Below are 16,571 nucleotides of genomic sequence, written 5' to 3'. Positions count from 1 at the left end.
AATAGGGAGGCTGCCCAAGGAGAGGGAGAGAGAGAGAGGAATGGTCAGTTGGTGGAACAGAACACACACCTTTATCAAATGTGTCATGTGATATGGGCATGGTTAATAGTACTCCAAAATAATTACAGTAAATGTAAAAAATCACTGATAAGATATCACTGTAACAAATACAGTAATAATAAAAATTTGAAATATTGTGAGAAGTATCAAAATGTTACACAGAGACAAAAAATGTGCAAAAACTGTTGGAAAAATGGTGCCAGGAGTCTTGCCCAATGTGGGGTTGCCACAAACCTTTAATTTATAAAAAGCGTAGTATCTGTGAAACATAATAAAAAGTGAAGCATGGTAAAATGATGTATGTGTATAATGCTTAATATAGACAGTGTTTTCTTCTTTATTTTTTATTAATTTTTAATTTTTTATTTTAGAGAGAGTGAGAGTGTGAGCAAGGAAGAGGGGCAGAGGAAGAGAGACAGAGAAAGAGAGAACCTTAAGCAGTCTCCATGCTTAGCATATAGCCTGACGTGGGGCTTGATCCCATGACCCTGGGATCATGACCCACGCTGAAATCAAGAGTGGGACATTCAACTAACTGAGCCACTCAGGCACCCACAGAAACTATGTGCAGTTAATGTGGAGATGTCCTAATTAATACTTATTAAATTAATGGAGATACCTGAAAAAAATCTACTTTCACCACTTTTATTCAACAAGTATTAAAAGTCCTAGCCAGATCAACTAGGCAGGAAAATAAATAAAAGGCATCTAAATTGGAAAGGAAGAAATAAAATGTCATTATTTGCAGATATCATAATGCTATATATAGAAACCACAAAACACTCCACCAAAAATTTGTTAACTGATAAATTCAGTAAAGTTGCAGGATATGAAATCCATATATGAAATTCTGTTGCATTTCTGTACAACTAATAAGAAACTTTCTGGCACACCTGGGTGGCTCAGTCGGTTAAGTGTCCGACTTTGGCTCAGGTCATGATCTCACAGTATGTGAGATTGAGCCCTCAGTTGGGCTGTGTGCTGACAGTGTGGAACTTGCAGCTCGCTTTGAGTTCTAGGTCTCCCTCTCTCTCCGCCCCTCCCCCGTCCCTGGTCACATTCTGTCTCTCTCAAATAAACATTAAAAAAAGAAGCTTTCAGAAAGGGAAATTAAAAAAAAAAATCTCATTTACATTTGCATCAAAAAGAATAAAATATCTAGGAATTAATTTGATCAATGAGGTGAAAGACCTGTGTGCTGAAAATCATAAGACATTGAAAGAAATTGAAGAGGACACAAATAAATGGAAAGATAGTCTATGTTCATGGATTGGAAGAATTAATTGTCCATACTGTTAATGTTAAAATGTTCACACTGTTCAAAACAGTCTACAGATTCAGTGCAATCTCTATGAAAATTACAATGGCATTTTTTACAGAGTAGAACAAAGAATCCTAAAGCTTGTTTGGAACCATGAAAGACTCTGAATAGCCAAAGTAATCTTGAGAAAGAATAAAGAACCAAGTAATCTTGAGAAAGAACATCACACTTCCTGATTTTAAACTATAATACAAAACTCTAGTAATCAAAAAATTATGGTGTTGACATACATGAAACAGAATAGAGAGCCCAGCAATAAACCCACACTTATATGTTTAACTAATTTACAACAAAGGAGGCAAGAATGTACAATGTGGAAAGGATAGTTTCTTCAATAAATGGTTTTGGGAAAATCGGACTGCCACATGCAGAAGAATAAAACTGCAGCACTATGTTACACCCCCCACCAAAAATTAACTCAAAATGGATTAAATACCTGAATGTAAGACCTGAGACTATAAAACTTCTAGAAGAAAATATAGGTCTTAAGCTCCTTGACATCATTCTTGGCAAAGAGTTTTTAGATTTGACACCAAAAGCAAAGGCATCCAATGCAAAAATAAACAAGTAGACAACATCAAAATAAGCTTCTGCACAGTTACGGAAATCATCAAAAAAAAAAAGAAAGAAAAAAGACAACCTACAGAATGGAAGAAAATATTTGTAAATCATATATTTGCTAAGTGGTTAATATCTAAAATATACCGAGAACTTGTATAACTTAATAGCAAGAAAACAAAAACACAAACACCCACAGCCCCATCCCCCAACCCAAAGAATGCAGTTAAAGAATGGGCAGAAGATCTGAAAAGCCACTTTTCCAGAGAAGTCACACAGATGGGCAACAAGTACATGAAAAGGTGCTCAGCATCAGTAATCATCAGGGAAGTGCAAATCAAAACCGTGCTGACATACTACCTTACACCTGTTAGAAGGCTGGAAAGGATGTATAGGGGACCTTTATGCACTGTTATGAAAATGTTAATCGGTATAGGTATTATGGAAAGCAGTGTAGAGGTTCCTCACAAAATGAAAATAGAACTACCATATGATCCAGCAATCCCACTTCTGAGTATATATTCAAAGGAAATGAATTTATGATCTCATAAACGTAGATATACTCCTATCTTTATTGCAGCTTTATTGACAATAGCCAATAAATACATGGATCCCACCTATGTGTCCATCAGCAGATGAATAAATAGGTAAAGAGTTGTGGTCAATACATACAGTGAATATTATTCTGCCCTAAAAAGAAAATCCTGCCATTTGTGACAATGTGAACAAACTTTGAGGACATTATGCTGAGTGAAAAATGTCAGAGAAAGACAAATACTGTATGATCTCACTTATATGTGGAATATAAAAAAGCTGAAGTCATAGAAACAGTAGATTGGTAGTTCCTAGGGGCTGGGTGGTGGGGAAAAAGAGATGTTGATCAAAGGGCACAAACTTCCAGTTATAAGAGGAGTAAGTTCTGGGGATCTAATATGGTAACTCTAGTTAATAATACTGTGTTATATAATTGGAAGTTTCTCTGAGACTAGATTTTAAATATTCTCACCATAACAATAACAAAAAATGTATGTGTGTGATGTGAAGGATGTGTTAACCAACCTTATGTTGGTAATTATTTAGCAATATATATACATACATACATATATATATATATGTATATGTTTTAAGTCAATAGGCTGTTTACCTTAAATTTGCACAATATTCCAAGTCAGTTATATCTCGATAATCAAGTCAGGGAAAAAATAAGGTATGCAAGAAAGAAAAATCGAGAAAAATGAGAGAAAGAAAATATGAAGACAAAAATAGAAATCAAAGATTGAAAATAGTAAAACAGAATTGATGTCATGTATATGAATGGATTTCTACGGGAAAAAAACATGAGCACTCACATAGGAAGATGACACTGAGAAGTGCAATGAAAATGTGAAGAAAATACATGTCAAAATAAGATATAGTGAATACAATACAAACACATATTGGATAAAAGTTTTGAGACTATTATGTAGTTTTGGATAAATAAATTTGAAGCTCCGCATGAACTGGATGATTATTTAAGACAAATTGACTCAAGAAATGTAGCCTAAGAAATTATGAATTACCCAAGAAGCAGATTTGACTCAATATTGACCAAAGAAAAAGTAGAAAATAATGGTAATCAATAATAATAAATTTTTTTAGAAGGCTAATCTCTTTCCAACACCTGTGTTTCTATTTGGATTTATCAGCACTTTCTCTGAAATGTCCATGAAGCGGACATTTTCAGTGCTGTATAAAATGTTCCAGATTGTGGAATTGGAAACTTGTGCGCAGACTTAATGATACTGAAACCTGAAAATGTACGGAATATAGAACTATGATTTAATGCTTCTTGCATTATCCTCTGTTACGTTCCCAGTATGGGCAAGAATGCCTGCAGACCTCAGAGGATCTATTCTAAAAGAATTCTCTTTTTGTTTACCATATTCATGTTTTATAATGTAAATGTAAGCAAATATTTTTATTTCATAATTTTTCCACATTTGTTTAAAAATATTTGCTGTGGTTTGAATGTTTGTGACCCCCTCCCCGTTAAAATGTTGAAATCTTAAGGCCTTACGCAATGATATTAGTAGGTGGAGCCTGGGGGAGGTGGAGCCTTTAGGAATGCTCTTATAAAAGTGGCTCTAGAGAGAGAACCCTAGTGCCTTTCCCCTCGTGAGGACACAGCAAGAAGGCGCTAGCTATAAACCACGAAGAGAGCCCTCATCAGGTGGCTATGCTGGTGCCTTGATCTTGGACTACCCAGCCTCCAGAACTATGAGAAATTAATTTCTGTTGTTTATAAGCTAGCCAAGTTGTGGTATTTTGCTATAGCAGTCCAAGCAGACTAAGACAGTATTTTAATTAGACAGTTAAATTTCTCATTTCCCTTTCCCCTACATATTCTAATAAAAGTGACATGTTGCTCCTGAGGATTTTCGTAGTTACGCCATGTCCTGTGTCCCATGGTGTTTATTCTCCAGAAGAACAGTTGTAGTTCAGCCTTACTGATAAATGTATGTGAGGATATCCTAAGTTAAATGTGTACAAAATGAATCAAGAAGTATAATAAAGGAATAATACATAACAACTAAATAGGGTTCATGCCCAAAATTTGAAAGATAGTTCATTAGAAAATCTATTAATTAAATAACATCACTTCAGAAGGGTGAAGTAGAAAAATTGTTAACAGCCCAATAATACTATTATTAAAAGTTCTTTGAAAATTTGGAACAGAAAAAGTATTTTAAAAGAATGTAACTCAAGACAATTACTTAATAAACAATGGAATTCAATGAAGTGGAACAACAAAGATTTCCTCATTATGAATATAGGCATTCTTGGAAAGCATTATGTTTTCTAAAACAATTATAATTTTAGAAAGGAGAAGGCAAAATTATTGCCTACAGGTGATAGACATGTCCATTAAAATGCGAGGAGTATCAACTGAAAATAAAAAAAAAAATAGAATTTATAAAGTGACTAGAAATTAAATCAATATATGATAACTTGAGTCTTGTTTTCTTAAATAGAAAATACAAGATATAAAAGATCTTAGAGTGGCAGCAAAAAATATATATTTAATATATATGTAATATTTATATATAATAATTAGCATCAACAATAAGCAGTATATTCCCATCTGACTTATTAGACTTGCCTTGTCTGAAAACCATATAGAGAGGTAATAGAAGTTCTAGCCAAGAAAGTGTGATTTATAGGTCCTGTTTCAGATTAAGTGAACCTATTTGTTCTTTACAGATTAATTACCAGTGATTGATCTCAGCTAGTTTTGTAATCCATTTCTTGGTGTTGATACTGCAGTAGCATTATGTGTGGGATGTTTTTGTTTTTGTTTTGTTTAAGAGGTATTTATTTATTTATTTATTTATTTATTTATTTATTTTTTGGTGAGGGAGGTGAAGGTTTCGTGCTTCCATATATTTAGTTTAGGTCCTAGCTGTGTCTCTGGTGTGTTGGCTGTAGAAGGAGTTGAGAATTTTGTTTGATGAGCCAAAGTGCACCAGGTCTGTCCATTTGGTTAGCAAAAACAATCTGCTGTGAGATTCATTTTACATAAGATCTAAGACTACAATGGAGAGAATCTGCTGCAGTGGTGTCTTATAGAAAGACTATGGTTTATTCCAAAATCAAATGAGGAAATAAGTGAGTTGGGGAGAGATGGGGATAATAATACAGATACACCTACTGATTTTGATTAAGAGCCATCACAGACTCAGGTAGTACAATTAACCTAAAGTAAATCATTAGATAGCTGACTTCCTTTTTCTATTTCTATCTGAAATAAGCTAGTCACAAAAGGCCACGTATTACATGATTCCGTTTGTGTGAAATCTCCACAATGGGCAGATCTTCTCAAAATGAGGAAGTAGGTTAGTGGTTGCCTAAGTCTAGCAGAGGGGAGGGGATGGATGGTTGGTAGTGGTAGTGAATAGGTACAGACTTTCCTTTGGGGTTGATGAAATGGTACTGAATTTGGGTTATGATATGACAACTATAGATGTATTACCAACCACACAACCTCAGAACTCATTTAAACAGGTGAACGTTATGTATGTAAATTATTTCTCAATAAATCTGTTAAAATTACTATGTTACTAACTTGGAAAAATTTAAAGGGTTTAATAGAATGTAGCATTTTGAAATAGATTAACAAGGAAGACTCTCACATTAAAATGCATGAGGATAATTTTTAAATATACTTTAGTGAGTGTTACTAGGCAGTTTCGTGAATGTCACTAGAAAAATGATCAATGGATATTAAAAAAGCAATTCAAAATGACTCAAAATAAATTTTTATTATTCAGAAAACAAAGTTAAAAAAGTTAATTATAAACTACATTTTTAATTAAAACATTTTTTTAGTATAATTGACACAGTGTTTTATTAGTTTCAGGTATACAACATGGTGATTTGACAAGTTATAGATTATACTATGTTCACCATAAGCAAAACTACCATATCTATCCCATTATATCACTATCATTGACTATATTCCTTATACTGTATCTTTTATTCCTGTGACATATTCGTTCCATAACTGGAAGCCTGTTACCTCCTCTCTTCTTCACCCGTTTAGCCCAATACACTCCTTCTGGTAATGACCAGTTTGTTTTCTGTACGTATAGGTCGGATTCTGCTTTTTGTTTTATTCATTTTTTGAATTCCACTTATGAGTAGAATAATACGGTATTTGTCTTTCTCAGTCTGACTTGTTTCACTTAGCATAATACTCTCTAGGTCCATTCATGTTGTCTCAAATGGCACAATCTTGTCCTTTTTTATGGCTGTATAATATTCCTGTGTGTGTGTGTGTGTGTGTGTGTGTGTGTGTGTGTGTGTACATATACATACCACATTTTCCTTATCCATTTGTCTATTGATATACACTTAGGTTAGTTCCATACCTTGGCTATTGTAAATAGTGCTGTGAACAATAGGGGTACATATATCTTTTCAAATTGATGTTTTGATATTCTTTGTGCAAATATCTAGTAGTGGAATTATTACATTGTATGGTATTTCTATTTTTAACTTTTTGAGGAACTTCTGCACTGTTTTCCATAGTGGCTGCACCAGTTTACATTCTCACCAACAGTGCACGAGGGTTCGTTTTTCTCCACATCCTTGGCAACACTTGTTTTTTCTTGTCATTTTGATTTTAGCGATTCTAACTGGTGTAAGGGGATACATCATTGTTTACTCCAAAACCAAGTGAAGCATCACAAGTGAAGAAATAAGAGAGTTGGGGAGAGATGGGGATGATTTAAATTTTTTATTTTGAGATAATTATAGATTGACATGTAGTTATACAAAATAATACAGAGAGATTCTCTGTGTCCTTTACCCGGTTCTCCTCAGTGGTAACATCTTGCAAAGGTATACTACACCATCGTTGTCAGCATATTGATACTTATACAGTCAAGACACAGAAGAGTGCCATCACTACAATGACCTGTCATGTCTCATTTTTGTAGCCACATCCACTTGTCTTCCTCAGTTTCTTCCTTACATTTCCCATTCTTAACCCTCAGCAACCACTATTCTGTGCCACATACCTATAATTTCTCATTTCAAGACAGTTATAGTAATGAAATCATGTGTTATGCATTCTGTTGGGATTGGCTCTTTTACTCTGTATAGTTTCCTAGAGATTCATTCGAGGTGTATGTTATGTGTCAGCAGTTTGTTCCTTTTTATTGCTGAGTAGTGTTCCATGGAATGGCTTTCCCTCAGTTTAACCATTTGCCCATTGAAGAACATCTAGGTTGCTTGCAGTTTGGAGCTGTGATGAATAAAATTGCCGTGACTGTATGTGTACAGATTTTTACGTGAACGTGACTTTTCATTTGTCTGCGATCAGTGCCCAAGAATGCAGTTGATTGGGTCATATGGAATTGCATGTTTAGTTTAGTAATAAATTGGCAAACTTTCATAGTGGCAATACCATTCTATATTCACACCAGCAGTACATGTGTGATCCATTTTCTCAGCATCCGTGTTGGTATTGGGTGTTTTTGCTGCCTTTTTTTCCCCCTGTGCCATTCTGGTGGGTGTGTAGTGACTTACCAGTTTCATTTTAATTTGTATTTTTATAAAGATAATGTTGAGCATTTTTTATGTGCTTATATCCTCTTTGGTGAAATGTCTTTATGTTGTTTGTCTATTTTGTAATGGATTTTTTTTTTAGTGTTAAAATTTAAAAGTTTTTTTTTTTTTTTGTATATATATTGTAGATGCTGGTCCTTTGGATTTATGGTTTGCAAATATTTTTTCTCAGTTTGTAGCTTGTCACTCCATCTTCTTATAAGGTCATTTGCAGAGCAAATTTTTAGTCTTGATAAGGCCCAGTTTATTCTTTTTTTTATGGATTATAATTTGGGGGTTAAGTTGAAGAACTCTTTGAATAGTCCTATACACAAACTTTTTTTTCCCTTATTTATTTCTAGCTTTATAGTTTTACATTTCATTTTTAATTCTATGATTTATTTTCCGATTTTGTATAAAGTGTAAGATGTAGGTTGAAGTTAATTTATTTTAGCTATGAAAGTCCAGTTACTCCAACACAATTTGTTGAAAAGCCTATCCTGCCTCCACTGAATTGTTTTTACACCTTTGTCATAAAGCAATTGGGCATGTTTATGTGGGATTATTTCTGGTTTCTCTGCTCTGTTCTGTTGATATGTGTGTCTGTCCTGCCAATACCATACTGTCTTGACAGCTATTTAATAGGCCTTAACATCAGTTACAGTAATTCCTCCTATTTTAATATTTTAAAGATTGTTTTAGCTATTTTAAGACCTTTCCTTTTCTATATAAGTTTTAGAAAAGTTTATCCATATCTACAAGAAAACTTGCTTGGGTTTTGAAGGGAATTATATCAAACCTAGAAATTAATTTGGCAAGAATTGATGCTTTCACTATATTGGGACTTCCAATCCATGAATGTAGTATGGGTATATCTCTTCATTTGTTTAAGCATTCTTTGATTTCTTTCCTCAGCATTAAAAAATTTTCAGCATACAAATTCTGTACGTGTTTTGTTAAGTTTATCCTAAATATTTAATCTCCACAGTGATTTTAAGTGGCATCGTGTCTGAATCTCAGTTTCCATTTGTTAATTGTTAGTATACAGAAATGTGATTTATTTTTGTGTGGTGATTTGTCTTGTATCCAAGATGTCACTCAACTCACTTTTTACTTCTGGGATTTTTTATTATTATTATCATTCACTATTATTATTATTTATTATTATTTGTAGATTGTTTGGAACTTTATCCGTAGACAGCCCTGTCGTTTGCAAGTAGGAGAAAGCAGTGCAAGCTGGGGCTAGTCAGCACTCCACTGTCTCCCACCCCTGGTGTCAGTGAATTCTCGTCGTGTCTGAGTGTCCTCCCCTGCCTAGCATCAGGAGGTGGAATGAGGTAGGACAGTATGGGGTGGATGACATTCTGCTCCCCCTGTGCCCTAGTCATCAGTGAGGCCCAGTGACCTAAGCTTATACTCCTGTCCACACCAACCAGGCAGAGCAGGGTGGTGCAGTTGGGCCTAGTTGGTACTCTTCAGCCTCTCCTTCCTTTTTGCGAGCTTCTGTCCTTACTCTGCAGCAGCAAAGGGTGTGACTGAGCCTCATGCTTCCCCTCTCTATGGAAACAGAGGGTCACCCCAGGGATATTACTGTCCTCAGAGTCAGTGACACAGCAAATGCCTTACTTTTATGGGGAAGGTATCAGCGGGCAGGAGGAGGAAGTCAGCGTTTACCTAGGTGTCTGCAGTGAGTCAGTGCCCACTTAGACCTGTTGGGTCAGAAGTTGAATGTGTGCACACACATATAGCTTATGCTGCACATCAATGGGGGTGGAGGGTGCAGCCTGCTAAAAAGAAGATTAAATAGCACTCGGAGTCTCATAACATTATTTCTAAAAGGATACACTAAAAAACCACTCACCATATAAAGAACTTGGAAAACATGGCCAAAAGTAAATCTTTAGTGTTATACAAAGAAATATAATATTTGAAGTTTAACCTTTTTTCTTATCTAATTTCGTAAAATTTTAATTAACCCACAAGTCTGTGTATGGTGTATAGAAAACCACTCCTAAATTTCAGTGAATTACAGTGATACTTATTTCATGTTTACATTGTCTTTCAGTTGATCTTGCCTCCACTTGACTGTTCTTGGAGATAATATGTTTTTATATAGGTACTTTTAAACTAATTACTAATTGGGGTATCTGGGTGGCTTAGTCGGTTAAGTGTCTGACTTTGGCTCAGGTCATGATCTCGTAGTTTGTGGGTTCAAGCCTTGCGTTGGGCTGTGTGCTGACAGCTCGGAGCCTGGAGCCTGCTTCCAATTCTGTGTCTCCCTCTCTCTCTCTGTCCGTCCTCAGCTCATGCTCTCTCTTATTCTCTCAAAAATAAACCAACATTAAAAAATATATTTATACTGATTATTAATTAAACCTATAAACTTACAAAGTATTTTAAAAATCAGTACCTTGTCATCTCCAAGAGTTTTCTTTAGAGACTCCTCAGTAGCTCTTAAAACCCATTTCAGAATTCTGGTAACATTTTAATTTTCCTTAAAGGAGACAAGTAATTCTATTTTTTTTAAATAAAAAAATGAAATAAAGCACTTTGGGGATGGCATTTTAGGCATACGCAATGGCATGGGTGATGGAGCACCATGTGTAAATTATGAATACCCATTATCTATGACAGTGGTTTTCAAAGTGGTTCCTGGATCATCGGCATTGCCTGGGATCTCATTAAAAATTCCATTCTTGGTTTCTTTTATGTGATGACCAATAATTCTGGTTTGCCTGGGATTCTCCTGGTTTTAGCACTGAAACTAAACACTGTTTAATGTTTAGTGGAAACACTGTTTCCCAGTATAGGAACATCCTGGGAAACCCCTCTTTCCAGGGCAGACCGGGACAGTCACCTTAGGTTGCTAATCGCAGGGCTACTGCATCAGAAACTTGGTGTGAGGCCCAGCAATCTGTGTTTTTCTAATCCCTCCTGGTGGTTTTGATGCATGCTGATCTGGGAACTATGAGCAATTTGGCATGGTTCCATGATGGGAGTATATAATATGGGATGAAGTTAAAGAGTAAGCCGAAGCCAGGCAATGAAGGCCCTTGAATGCTTTGTTAAAAGAGTTTCATCCTAGGGGCATCTGGTGGCTCAACTTGGTTAGGCGTCCAACTTTGATTCCGATCGTGATCCCACAACTCTGTGAGTTCGAGCCCCACATCAGGCTCTGTGCTGACAGCTCAGAGCCTGGAGCCTGCTTCGGATTCTGTGTCTCCCTCTCGCTCTGCCCCTCCCCTGCTCACGCTCTGTCTCTGTCTCTGTCTTTCTCAAAAATAAACACACTAAAAAAAAGTTTCATCCTCTAGTTATTAGTTATTAACTCATAAACTCAAGGATATTTGATTAGAAGAGTATAGATTTTGAGCTGACTCTTTTGTATAGAGGAAACTACTGTGACTGGTTAAAATATTCCATTTTATCTATAAGTAAAATTAAATTATGTCTTAACTAACTCCAGTTTTCAAATTAATATAAAATCAAATATTTAAACGGAAATGACTGTCTTCATGTATACCGGCTCAGTCTGTGTGCTTCAACAGAGTATCTAAAAGTTCATTTTCTGGATTAGCAAAATATATACTTGATTCAAATTTGAACTTTAATTAACTTTATGTGTATGTTTTAGAAATACAAAGTATTGCTAGCTCATTAGGTATATATTTTTTGGAAGATCTTAGGTCCAGGGATATAAATACAGTTTATGAAATCAAGAGAAATTGTTGAATTGGTCTGTTTTCAAACTTCTTGGAAAATAGTATTGAGGTAGATATCATAAAACATGAAACCTAAAAACATGTTGTGCTTTTGTTACATGTATAAGAAATATTTTTAAATGCTTATTATAGCTTTTCTTATATTTTGCTTTATTTGAAGTATTAAAGCTTTACAGTACATAAAGCCTTCGCATATATTTGGAAGCCAGGACATCTTTCCAAAACTTCAAGTAATACCTAGGCCATACATATTTACACTTTTCTTTCTTTTAATCTGTGTTTAGGAAATGGCTGGTTTCTTGATGATGTTGTAATCAAGGATCCCACAACAGACCGCGAATATGCCTTCTTCTGTCACAGGTGTGTAGGTTTGCTTTTACATTCATCAGATTCATTTCATATTAGTTCCAAGTTCATGTATTTTGGAGCAATGGATAGCTTATCCACTTATTCCTGGTCACTAATGCTTTGCTGGGTAACTTTTTTGAAGATTAATTTTAGGGGCATCTGCTTCTATTTATAAAGATATACAATATGTTTATCATCATTCTTGATGTAAGTTTAAATCTTTCTCAGTAAATTAAGGTAGATTTAAAAAATATGATTAAATCTTCCTTGGTTTACCTGGAAAGATTTAAAAAAATATGATTTCTCATATGAGAATGAAAGTCCCTGGCAAGAAAACTGATCCCCTGTGGACTAGGTCACAAATTAAGCTTGGTTTTAATAAATGTACAAAATAAATGTTGCACGTGGCTTTTTATACAATGACGGCTTTGCTGACTTACTGTCACTAGGCCTTGATTCTTGGGTTATTCTTCCAAAGTGGTGATAGATTTGCTCTTTCTTTCAGCACTCTCCTGCCTCTTTCCCTATGGAACCAATAATAGGTGTTTATGAAATAACTGACTGTAGTTTGAAATGTAGTTGATGGCTTAAAACCAGGAATTTAATAACTGGTGCAGGGGGTGTAAGATCTGTGACCTTGACCAGCTAACTGACCGACTGACCTGTGCATTAGGGAAAGCAGGTACCTCTCCCATAATCTGATGGCAGCCTCTCCTCCCTCCCTTGCACTTTCTTAGTCACTTCATGCATTTCCTTTTCCATTTTCTGCTCTGCATGTGCCAACAAGATACCTATGACTTTTTCCGGTTCCTGTTAACACGTTATTTCTGACTTGGTTTCATAATTGCCAGTGCTCAGTGTAAGTGTAAAGCCACAATATTCCTGATATATTTTTCTTTCCATAGATGGCTGGATCAAGGGGAAGATGATGGTAAAATTGCCAGAGAACTGTATGCCAGGGATAACAGTATCATTTTTGGGCGTGAGTGTCATATATACACATTTCTGGGAAGGTTCTCTTACGATGATTGAGGAAAGTATGACTCTGCTGAAATTAATGATTTTCTCTTTCCTTTATACCTTCAGGGCAGAAGCTAGAACTTAGTAGAAAAGAAACAGTAAGATTTTACTTTTGGCCTTAAATTATTTGGTATCAATAGTGTCCAAATTGCTATTTGATGTGTTAAAAAAAACCCAGTATATAATGTTCTCTTTGTCTTCTCATGTTGATGTTTTTGCTTTGTTTTGTTTTCATATTAAGTGGGCTGCAGAAAGATGGAAGTTTATGAAAGGAAATACTCTTCAATTCTACAACAAGCTCACTGGAGGGTTTGTCCGTCTGCATCCAGATGGCACAGTTGATGCACTTGGAGAGAAGACTGACAAATGCGGTAAAGTCATTTGGCAAAGCAACTGGTGCTGTGGCAGTTTTGGGAACTAGAGGAAGGCAGTTTAATTTATGGTTTTGCTTCTTTTCACATGGCTTTACACCAGTATTAGGCCATTTAAACAATTCACAACTTACATTAATACAAATAATCACTCGTGACACGCTTTAAATCCGGGCAGATGATGTCATTTTGCGGAACAGTACATCATGAAAAAACTTATATTTGCTATTAATTGAAGAATAAAATGTAGGCAATTAACATTAATTGTTCACAAAATTGAGCTCTTGAATGGTATGGCCATTAAGGAATTAGGTTGGTTCTACTAAATATTGAGTGACTATTCTGTTCAAAACACTGTGTTAAATAACTTGAGGGCCACAGAAATAACTAAGACAGTATTCTGAATTCCAGAGGGTCACAACATAAAAACGAGGACAAACACATACGATTCTAATAATGATTTGGTTTTTCTTTTTTCTTGGTAGCTAGTGCCATCATAAAGATACAGAGGAAAAACTAGGCAAAGAAAGTCTAGATTTGATGTTTAGTGATGCTATGACCATAAGAACTAATGAAGAAGGGGCAAACTGATAATGTTAGATCTTTGACTATAAACCCAAGCCTCTAACTCTTTTTGAAACAAATTTAGTATTTAAGCAAAATTTTCCAGCTGCGTCTATGAATATGACTTTGCTGTACTTTGTTAGAAACCATGTTGTTTAATAGCCTCTAAGATGTGCTGGAGATTTTTCCTCAAAATGTAACCTCCTCTACCTTATATTAGAGATCCCAAGGAATCATCCAGTTTTCTCCTCTATGAAAATACGTGGAAGGCTAAGAATACTTCCTAGTAGCTTCTCTTTCCAAAATTAATCTATCCCTTAGACATTTTCTTTACCTGTTGGTTCCCATTTGGAATGATTTGCCTACTTAGATCATTCAAAGTGGCCCTTTAGATCCAGGTCCCTGGGGCTGGTGGTTTTTTCCTTATCGAATATAGTATATTGTGTTTCCAAACGTGGTCGCAAAAGTATCTGCCGTTGTTAAATCAGAAACTGTGAAGGATCTAAGTTTTGCCCTATTTGCAGAAAACATGAGAGCGCAGTCAGAGACCAAGACCATTCATTTCCCACAGCAAGTGCAGCAGCCAGAGCAGCATCTTGGTTGGTTCCCCAAGTCTGAATCCCCAGCATTCGAGGTGAAGGCTTGACGGACCCCGCATATGTGGGTGGGTGCGTTAAAGGGGAGAAATCCCCAAGTCAGGAAACTCTGGTCTCATATAGGGTTGCCCATCCTTCCTTTCAGAAAAAGAGAGAGAGACAGAGACAGAGAGAAAGGAGACAGACAACACCTTTTTTTTATTCTGGAATATAAACAAATCTCCAGGGAAGGGAAGGAAAGGCCTTTACCTTTTTATTCTCCTGGGGCAGAGAGAGAGAGAGAGAGAGAGAGAGGAAGAGAGGGAGGGAGAGAGATGAGAGAAGAGGAGAAGAGAGGTAAGGGAAAGGAAGTGGAGGGGGAGAGATCTCGAAGCTTTATTATGACAGATTGTTTCCTTATATAAACGTTTTGTAAGTGTCTTTATTCAGAGGGCCGGCCTCTGCAGGAGAACGACAGATGTAGGGAGGATTGTCTTCTCACACTCATCATACAACCTAATCTGTAAAGGGACCTTGCCACTTCCACATCAAGAAGTGGAATTCATTTCCTTACTTACCCTTTACTGGATCAAGCCTTTCTACACATTTTGACTAATACAGTGCAGATGGGGCAACACTGTAACTTGCAAAATCTGTATCTTCTACCTTTATCTCTTGGGTTAATTCCTCTTGGAAGCCAGTCCTCCTGCTACAAGAAAGCCCAGACAGCCATACAGAAAGAATTGATGCTCCGACAGCTCCAACTGAGTTCTTGCCCTATAGTCAAATATGTGGGTTCCTGTGCAGACCACACTAACTGGTAGATATGAAAAAGAGAAACTTTTTACCCCAAAGCATTTCTAGCATCTTAATATGCTCGTCCCTTAATATATAAAGTAGAATGAGCAGTCCTCAACATGGGAGGTACAGGATAGTATGAGTAATTTTCCTTGGCATAACTGACATTTTTGCAACAGGAGGTCTTTTTTTTTTTTTTTTCTTTAAAAATTTTTTTTTTCAACGGTTTTTTATTTATTTTTTTGGGACAGAGAGAGACAGAGCATGAACGGGGGAGGGGCAGAGAGAGAGGGAGAGACACAGAATCGGAAACAGGCTCCAGGCTCCGAGCCATCAGCCCAGAGCCCGACGCGGGGCTCGAACTCACGGACCGCGAGATTGTGACCTGGCTGAAGTCGGACGCTTAACCAACTGCGCCACCCAGGCGCCCCATGCAACAGGAGGTCTTTTATGTGTGATAATTACTTGCAGCATTATTTCCTGATGTTATGCTCAGTATCCTATAAATTCACACTCATGAATCATGAATCATGAATCATGAATGTTGTGATGAACAGTGCTGACCCATGGACATCTTTTCAGGAAAATATTTTAAGAACTTGTCTCTGAGATAAGTTTGCTTATACTTTTCACTCTACAAAACAATGTTGTTTTTATCACCATGAAACAATAACTTTTGTTTAGTCATCAAGCTGATTGTAAATTTAGCTATTTCCATACGCAGAGAGTTAGATGCTCATTTCTCTGAGAGCTGCTAAACCATTTATTGGCAATACTGGACCTAAAAGCATGACACAGCATGGGAAGATCTTTGAAATAGGTATTAAAAACAATACTATTGAGAATGACATTGAGAATGTCAACATTGAGAATGACAATCATAAACAAGTCTTCTTGTCTTTACTGTGATATCTTAGAACCAAAAAGAAGGGCCAGACAACCAAAGCAATTCAGTTTTTAATTCCAAACCCTTGATAGTTACTTTATGTCAGGGCCACTTTCACAAACTTCCCCTACCCCCAAATTTCAAAAGATTTACTATAAAATACAGCTTTCCATAGTTTTCTCACTTTATAGTTTTGAAGAAAAAAATTCATAACCTAAATGAGATTTGACTTATAGTCTAACAGGAGTAAGCATGAATTTT

At 36.0% G+C, this 16,571-nt stretch overlaps 1 protein-coding gene across 1 annotated transcript in view; it reads left to right on the top strand.

Moving 5' to 3' along the window:
* LOC115506399 overlaps positions 1-16,571 on the top strand; it is a 124,031-nt gene that overhangs the window by 51,676 nt on the left and 55,784 nt on the right. The window contains exons 6-9 of the mRNA XM_032591939.1: positions 12,033-12,108; positions 13,002-13,078; positions 13,183-13,214; positions 13,358-13,487. Coding sequence (XP_032447830.1) covers positions 12,033-12,108; positions 13,002-13,078; positions 13,183-13,214; positions 13,358-13,487 — 315 coding nt within the window. The remainder of the gene's footprint in view (positions 1-12,032; positions 12,109-13,001; positions 13,079-13,182; positions 13,215-13,357; positions 13,488-16,571) is intronic.

This window comes from Lynx canadensis, chromosome F2 (assembly GCF_007474595.2).
Source record: "Lynx canadensis isolate LIC74 chromosome F2, mLynCan4.pri.v2, whole genome shotgun sequence".
Taxonomy (NCBI): Eukaryota; Metazoa; Chordata; class Mammalia; order Carnivora; family Felidae; genus Lynx; species Lynx canadensis.
This window is presented reverse-complemented; position numbering and strand designations above follow the sequence as displayed.